The following is an 8,369-nucleotide window of genomic DNA, read 5'->3' on the forward strand; positions in this document are numbered from 1 at the left end:
AATGGGAAATAAATTTCCTTCCACACAGGACAAGCAGATTATCCTGTCCCAAAAGAAGACGTCTGTGGTCTTTGTCTGTCAATCAAAAAACCTTTATCAACTACTCAATGTGGTCCTCGACCAGTGGAAAGAATAATCAAAACACAAAGAGGAAATATGAATTTCAGCTTGCCGTCTTAGCTTGGGATCTAAACAAGTACAATCTCCATGTCATTATCTTCCGGCTGCCTTCATCACAGCTGCCCGAGCATGAGAGGACATTGGAGGGGGTTTCCAAATCCTCCCTTCCCACAGAGTTCCCCGTCACACCGCTGCCAGCAGCCCTGGAGCTGGAGGTCTGCCCGCTGCTTCCAAGATGCCTCCCCTGGCCTGTGGCGATCAACGGGCATCCAAATTTCAGTTTATTTTGAGTCTATTTTTAGAAGGGATAAAGTCAAGGGGAAAAAACGCAAGATTATTTTAAAGGAAATGGAATGTTTCACATTTTACTTTAAAATGATTGACAGATTGCCATTCTTTTTTTTTTTTTTTTCCTGTATTCCCCATTTCATCTGAGCAGGACAGTGAAATCGGGTGTCATAAAATACAGCAGAACAAGGTCTGTCATCAGCTTAGTGTGGCAAGGCATTCCCCTGAGTGGCAGGGACCTCAAGCAACACCCGCCAGGAGCATCCCTGCAGCTGCTGCCCAAACCAGAAAATGAGCAAAAAGGAGCCGCTCAGATCGCACGATGGACAGAAAGGGAATAGGAAACGTAACAGGAGAGTCTGCTGAAAAACAGCCTCGTGCATCCACGTCTGGCAGGGCTCCGAGCAGCCTCGGGAAGAGTCACACCAAACACACCCACAGAGAAGCCTCTCAGAAGATTCCGCCGTTCTGGGGCTTTCAGGAGAGATCAGCAGGGGGATACATGCCAAGGTTGGGTTTCCACAAATCCTGAATTACCAGACACACCAACCTCCTAAGCAAAAATATGCATCGAGGTCTCACCATACCTGACCTGGTCCTCTGTTCACAGTTAAAATCCAGTGCTTGCCAGTGGGAAATTTGATTTTTTTTTTTTTAGGGTGTCAAACCCCACAATCCATCCAGACTTGGGTCTCCCACCGACTTCCGAGCAGCCTTCTCGCCGCAGCGAGGGGGATTACAAACTGCCTACAAATCAGAGAGCTGACAGCATCCTCGGAAAGCTCCAGCCCCTGAGCATCACCAGTACGGACCATTATATCTTCAGACACCAGTTTACCAGGGGGAAAAAAAAAGAAAAAATACAAACCCCAAGCCATCCCAGTCACACCCATCTGGGGTGAACGGGCACATTGCTCAACAAACACACATACCACTTGGCATACCTTACCTGGAAAGAGGCTTTATTGAACATAGCTGTAAAATTATCTCTTCAGTTGAATTACTGAATTTGCACAAACATTTCTCTACAGAATAAAAAAAAAAAAAAAAATCAAGCCTTGATCATTGTTTTACTGCATCTTGTTGTGCTTTTTTTATATTCATATTTGCAAATATTAGACTCGTCTGTTTGTTTTCATGTTTGTACTCCAATTACTTGCATATCAGTTGTTTGTTTGTGGTGTTTTTTTGTTTTTTTTTTTTTAATCCTAGGGTGTTGAGGGAACACAGAATAATAATTATAATAATTATAATAATTATAATAATAATACTCTTCTTTAGACAAAAGTCTTTTTTTTTTTTTTTTTTTTAAATGAAGTTAAAAGCTGAGATAATTTAAGGAAAAAGGTCTTCAAATTTTCATAACCAACTGTAAGGGAACTTTACAATGCAGTGGAAAACCGGCTGGCTAACGGTACGTGTTCGGGTAGCTCAAAACCATTTGTACAGCTTTTATTTTTTCGTTGTAAAAGTGGATTTTTTTGTTTTTGTTTTTTTGATATTTTTTTGTTTTGTTTTTTGTTTTTTTTAAATTTCGCTACAGTAACAAAATAATCTTTCGCGATCTGCACAGAGTCTGGCTCCAGGGCAGAGGCACGGCACCCTGGGGGCTTCGCTGGCGCCAGGTTTGCAGAGGTTGCCAGGTTGCTGGCTCTGCGGTTCGCTCGGGGTCTCGGTACGCGCCGCCGTCCCCCACGCACGCCTCCCCGTCCCGCTAACGCTGGGGCCGGCCGCCTTGCGAATGGAGGTTAGAGTAAGAAAATCACTTCTGTGTGTTACCACCTTCTGCGCTAAGTGTGTCTTAACAACCTTCTCCTCTGGTTGACCCACTTGATAACCTGAAAAAACAACAACAACAACAACAAAAAAAAGTGCTGCTCCCATTTCCAGGACCAACGGAAACTATTTTCTAATGGATAATAAGCTGAAAGGCCATGGCTGTCTGGAAGGTTAAACAACAAACATCTCATCCGAAAGGGCTTACGCAGCAGCTTAGGTCCATCCATCTCCAGAAGCGGCTTCGTCTCCTTGCCTGCAGTCTGCACACCCAGGCTCCGTAGTTTGTTTAGAAAATAGTTTGCACAAACCACATTTTAGCAGTGCAAGCTTCTGTGTTGAAACTATTATTATTATTTTATTTTATTTTTATTTTTTTAAATCAGGCTTGTTTCATTGAAGGCACTTGGTTTCCATGGCAATTTATAAAAGACGGTGGTTTGGTTTCTTCACTTCATTAGAACAGATGACTTAGTCGGGGAGGGGAGAGGGGTGTTCGAGTGGCCGCAAGCAAACTCCGATAAGCCTGTGTAATATGTAAGCCCAGGTCGCATATCCTGGATAGTAATGCATGCAAAAGGAGACAGCATACAGTTATCAAGCATAGCCATGAGAAATGAAACATAAATGTCTTAAAACAGCTCTGATTTAGGGTTATTCTCTAGGGGAGGCGACAGCCAAAGTAGAAAGGGCCTACAATTATTTAACTCTAGACTAAAAACCTTCTTGAAGGGAAAATGAATGCCAGCGCTTCACATACCCTGTTTACAGTGAGGTGTTTCTCTCTCTCTGTTTTTGTTTTTATTTCCTCTCTCTCTCTCTCCTTCCTTTTTTTTTTGTTTTTTTTGTTTTTTTTGGCAGGCCATTAGGTTTCCATGGTAACAAGCAAACTATTCATTTGAAACAAAACCAGCCATGACTTTGTGCTTTGACAAGGGTTTCTATAGCTCTTTTCCAAGAGTTCAACCAGATGATGCTGTATTCATTATTGACCACAAAAGCACCTGAAGGTCTCTTCCTTACTTAGGCCAGATCTCGTTCTCACACGTGGTTCATAGTGAGTTACACTCCCGTGATGCCTTTTATGTCCCCAGTGCTTTTTAATTTTTTTTTTGTTTATTTATTTATGTATTTATTTAACTTTTGAGTCAGTCAGTGGAGGAATCTTTGGTAGTTTGTTTTTAAATGTCCATTTTACAAAGACTCTTTCTTCATGCCAGTGCCTGGTGAATCTTTTGTAGCCTCTGCCAGGATAAGGTCACCTCTGATGACTTAAGACAGACATGAGGATGATAACTGGGATAAGTCGTATATGCGCTAATGTCCCAACAGCACCTGATCGTAAATCTACAAAAAGGGGGGAAAAAGGTAGAATTAAAGAGCTGCCCAGACACAGTCAGCATTGCTACAAGTCTTAGAAGACAAAGGGCTCAGCCACCATACTCTGTCCTGCACACCAGCACGGAGGCAGTCGGGGAGGACAACGTGCTCACCCGGGCTGTGCCCGCTCGTCACCGACCTCCCTGGCAGAGCCCTGGTCTCTGCAGGGACAGCGCTCTGCACGGTCACCTCCTACAAAGAGGGGACGAGAACTGTGCTCGCCAAGCGAATGAGGCAGGAGACGTTGGGATAAAAAACCACCTCGCTGTCTATAGGGGTCTGTATCGTAACGCACACGTGGGGGTGGGAGGACGAAACAAGGTCCACAGGGAATCACGACACTGATATTCATTAATTTCATATCGTTTGGACCCCCTGAATATTTTTTGAACGGTGCTTTCTCTGTCTTCCCACCTCAAATCATGGCCGTCCAGCCCAGCCCCACCGTGGAGTGCAGCCCACTGCTCTCGCCTCCGCCTCATGCCTATCAGCCCTTCACTTGCATCTCTGCTAAACCTGCATTTTCCTGTCTGAACAAAGACATTTTGACTCCAGAGCTTGCTTCCAAGGAAAACGGTTCACTGTAAGCCTCTCCAACTGAATCGAACAATACATTATTCTCCCGGAGAAAATCCATTTCAGAAGATGTCTCAAATTTATAACCACGAGGAGCAATTTGCTCTCCCCTGCGTGTGGAAGAGTCACTTACTGTTGGCCGGTTGGTCTGATTTCATACACTCTCCTTCCACAATTGATACATCATCAATAGCAATATCACCTTCGATGCCGGGACCCCTGATCCCTTCAAATATGAGCTGCACAAAAAAAAAAAAAAAGAAAAAAAGAAGCAGCAGATCAGAGGATGACGAATGGAAAACATTCAGCTGCATTAAACCACATCAGTGGGCTTGGAATAATTTACAAACAATTTCTATGGTGCAAAAAAACCTGCAAATGAGCTCAGAAGTACATGTCAGGTGCGCACAGAAGGTATGTGAGCTGTGGAGGCTTTCACTCTTCAGAATGAGCTGAAAAATACCAGAGATACGAGTCACCTGCCTAGCTGGCTGCCTGGTGTCTCCAGGTCAGCTTCACCACTACGCTCACTGTAACACGTACTTATGTAAGTGTGATATTTCTGGAGCCAAGAGCAGGATTAAATGGAGGAAAAGACTTAAAAAAGATTTGGGGTGTTTTTCCCAGAAAATCCTGCCACCTGAAGTGAGTCACAGCGGCACGGGCACAGCTGGAAGAACAGCATCTGTGACGTGTTGAGGGACTGAGCACCCACTTGACCACAGACTGCATGAAGACTCCACAGCAAAATGAGGTTTCTGGCTCTTGAAGGCAGCCCGACCAGTCCCTCCACACCATCTCCCACACTGGGATCCCATCTGCACGCCAGTGGCACTTTTCTGCAGGCAGGGGAGGGACAGGAGTTGCCCCCCTGCAACCTTCCCCTGGCCCATGAAAGCTTGGGTGAAACCTCTCAGGAGGCAGGTTGGTGTCCCTTCACCCGTAACACAAATCTGAATTTATCTCAAGGGGTCAGGAAGGGAAGACCTTTGATTTGGAACCCCTGAGCTCCCACAGTCATCTCCTGCGATCACCTCGGTGGGTTTTAACCTCCCGGCTATCCTGCCGTGGCAGGAATTGATGACGGTGACAGTCGTGCTTCTCTCCTGCCCCTTTCAGTGGCTCATCATCATGTCCAGAAGCTTTGATCCCTTCTAGGAACGGTCTTAGATTTACCAGAGGACACTGTGATGTGTTTTACGGTAGAGAGGGTCAGGGTAAAGATTTTATTCCTCTTTAAGGCTTTAACCTCTCTAAATGGATGCCTGTGATTTCGAGGTCCTATTAATCACTTTCTGTCAAATATTCCTAGTCTGAAACCCCAACTGCTACAGCTGGGAAAGGAAACGGTGTCTGTACGGAGGTGGGTGGCTCATTGCAAGGTCAGGAACATTATTTGCCGTGGTGTTCGCTATTAGCCACGGATCACTATTGTACTAAAGAAACAAAGTTACCCACTCTCCTTCCCCAAACCCGACGTGATGCTGGCCTGCCATACTGCTGCTAATTAGCTTTGCAGAAGAGTGGACTCATTCTGTGTCGTCAGAAATTTATTCACTAGAAAACTTCAAAGCCTTTCTAAAGAGATGAAGGAATTATGTAAGGAATATATTTCCCAAGCAGAACCTTTTGCACAGTTATCTCCCCTTCCCCCTCCCCACGCCCCAGTCTTTTGAAATATTTTTGGCTAACTTAGATGACAAGTTTTTTTTAACTTTAATCTGCAACAATATATGCATGAAATTCAATGAATACTATAAGGGCGTGCTGTGGCACTAATGGAGACATTAACTCTAGGGGGTAGAGTCAATTTGAAAAAAAAAAAAAAATTAATAATTCCATCTGGAGCAAAATACTTAAATTACACTTCATAATGATCTAACGGCACCGGGGAGATGTCTGGGGCACTCGGATGGGCTCTGTTGTCACTGATTTCAGCAGGACACAGATCCAAGCCTCTTCTTTTGGCAGCTTCCAACATTTCTTTGCTCATTAATACAGTTGAACCAGAGCTGCTCATTTGAAATGAATACTTTTCATTACCAATGACAAGTAAACACTCGGGGCAGTGGAAGATGACCCCGTAAATCACAGGGCTCCCGCAGCAAGCCCAGCTGGATGACTATCCCCCAAGGACCGTATCACAAAGGTGCACGATGCCACCGGTATCGCACCGCAGACGCAATTCTCCGCTCTGCCTCTCCACGGAGGGCGTGACCCTCAACCGCGGCCACTGGCACAGCTCGTCCTTCTGCTAAGCTGAGCGTCTCCAGGAGGTGCCTGACCCTGCAGCCGCAACCTGGCAAGGTAAGGCACGTATTTACAGCCTGCCTGTTGTGTCCTAGGCCGGGCGGCAAGGTCTGTGCTGGGAGCACTAAATCAACGTGAAAGCTCCGCATTTGGAGCGGGAGAGCCCATCGGTGTTTTACTGAAGTGCGGCGCTGTAGGTTAATTACTCTGACAAGGTGGATATTAATGCAACGGGGAACCGTAATTGGGAAAACAGTAAGTTTTTCCGTGATTTACCCTGTTGTCTGAAAACAGTGTCTCAAGTAATTATCCCTCTGACAATTCTTCAACTCCACCTCGGATGATGGGAAGAATTCAGCTCGAAGGGAGGGTGTCTCCTCTTCTCCCCCAAAGTACAGCTTGCCCCTCTGCTCCTTGGCAGCAGGCAGATAAGCAGCCAACAGAGTTTAAAGTCAAATCTTTCCTGATAATGAAAAAACACTGTTTCCAGACAAAAGGACTCTATACAAATACAACGGCCAGCATTTAATTAAAACCTCCATTTGGCAGTGCGTTGTATGGGCCTGAGAGACGAGTTGCTCTTAGCCAGCTTGGCCACATGCTCAGAACAAATCACCGCAGATGAGTGTTGGCAAGGCCTGGAGCACAATCCAGCCTTGCAGTTCACAGCTATTTGTGGGACGTGCCAGATGATCAGAATCCCCTATTAGTACCCCGCAAAACCTATTATCTGCATGCCCGTGACTTTACAAAGCTGCTGGTAGGAATCCTGCGTTGAGCTGACACATAGAGGGGGCTTGTGTGGGCACGGCTCTGACCTCTTAACAAAAGAAATGGAAATAAGCCCCTGTCGTGCCTCCAGAGTTATTCCGAGTGTCTCCAGTGATTCAGCTCGTGCTTCTTCAACAGGATTTCAGACAGATTTTACCCTCCTGGCCAGTCTCCTAATCGTAAAGAGGAGCCACATGATTGTCCCCAGCCGGAGAGTGTGGTGACAAGGGTGTAAGCCCCTTGGACCCACTGCAAGGGGATGAAAACCTCAGTGGTCATTTACTGAAGGGCAGATCAGGCCCTCTCCTGCCAAAAATGTCTTTGACACAAGAAGGTGACAAGGAAAGTGTAGCTGAAGGCGGTGGTGGTGCTCCTGCTCACAAAACCTGACACCTTCCTAGATGCCAGCGTGCAGTGTATCGCTTCCAATTGCTCTCTCTTTTTTTTTTTTTTTTTTTTTTTTTTTTTTGTGATTATTCTTTAAAAATACCTAATAAGCGAATATCTTACTGAGATAGATTTTATGCATTACTTTTTTCTGATTCAAAGCACTGTAGGCCTCTCAGTTCTTCACGAGAGAAGCTTCGGTATATATCACGGGGACTGGGAAGGTATAAACCAAATCCGAGCGGTGCTTTTACCCCTATAAATTAACACATAAAAAGTTTTAATTTCTGTGTCAGTGTACTGTGCTACTGCAGAGATTCACTTCAATTCACTCTCCTTAAATTTAACTGGGAAGTTTATATTCTTTCCCACTTAGGCTCCTAAATGGAAAATAAAGTTTGCTTGATGCAAGAGCTGCTAAAAAAAGTAATTTAAGGTTCCAACCACTCTGACATTTATTTGTTATATTTGTGCAGAGCTTTATGGCTTTACATTCATTTTATGCTGAGGCCTTTAAACACAATGTAAAAGGTGAAAAATAGCCAAGCAGAGGAGCTTCCATTTTGTGTGCCAGCTAGTGGCACCAGTGCATACAGTTCCAAAGCAACGCGAGTGAGGTGCACCGGTAGCAGAAGTGACCCCTGTAACTTTTCTGAAAGCGTCGGGGCCCCGTGCAAGGGCTGATGCTCAGACTCCAGGGGGAAAGCAGCAACCTGGGTACTGGCAGGTGCTGGCTGTGGCCTCTGCCTGCCCCGCCAATGCCTCACCCCGCACCGCCCCCTGCAAGGCAGACACCCCAGCTTGACCCCCCCACACCCCCA

At 45.5% G+C, this 8,369-nt stretch overlaps 1 protein-coding gene across 1 annotated transcript in view; it reads right to left on the reverse strand.

The window, feature by feature from the left end:
- Positions 1 to 1,869: 1,869 nt before the first annotated feature.
- The window catches only part of MDGA2 (MAM domain containing glycosylphosphatidylinositol anchor 2), a 384,757-nt gene continuing 378,257 nt past the window's right edge, over positions 1,870 to 8,369 (reverse strand). The window contains exons 17-18 of the mRNA XM_026849164.1: positions 4,274 to 4,379; positions 1,870 to 3,531 (exon numbers count right to left, since the gene is read on the reverse strand). Coding sequence (XP_026704965.1) covers positions 3,443 to 3,531; positions 4,274 to 4,379 — 195 coding nt within the window. The 3' untranslated portion in view covers positions 1,870 to 3,442. The remainder of the gene's footprint in view (positions 3,532 to 4,273; positions 4,380 to 8,369) is intronic.

Source organism: Athene cunicularia (genome assembly GCF_003259725.1).
Source record: "Athene cunicularia isolate RWA chromosome 5 unlocalized genomic scaffold, athCun1 chr5_part1, whole genome shotgun sequence".
Lineage (NCBI taxonomy): Eukaryota > Metazoa > Chordata > Aves > Strigiformes > Strigidae > Athene > Athene cunicularia.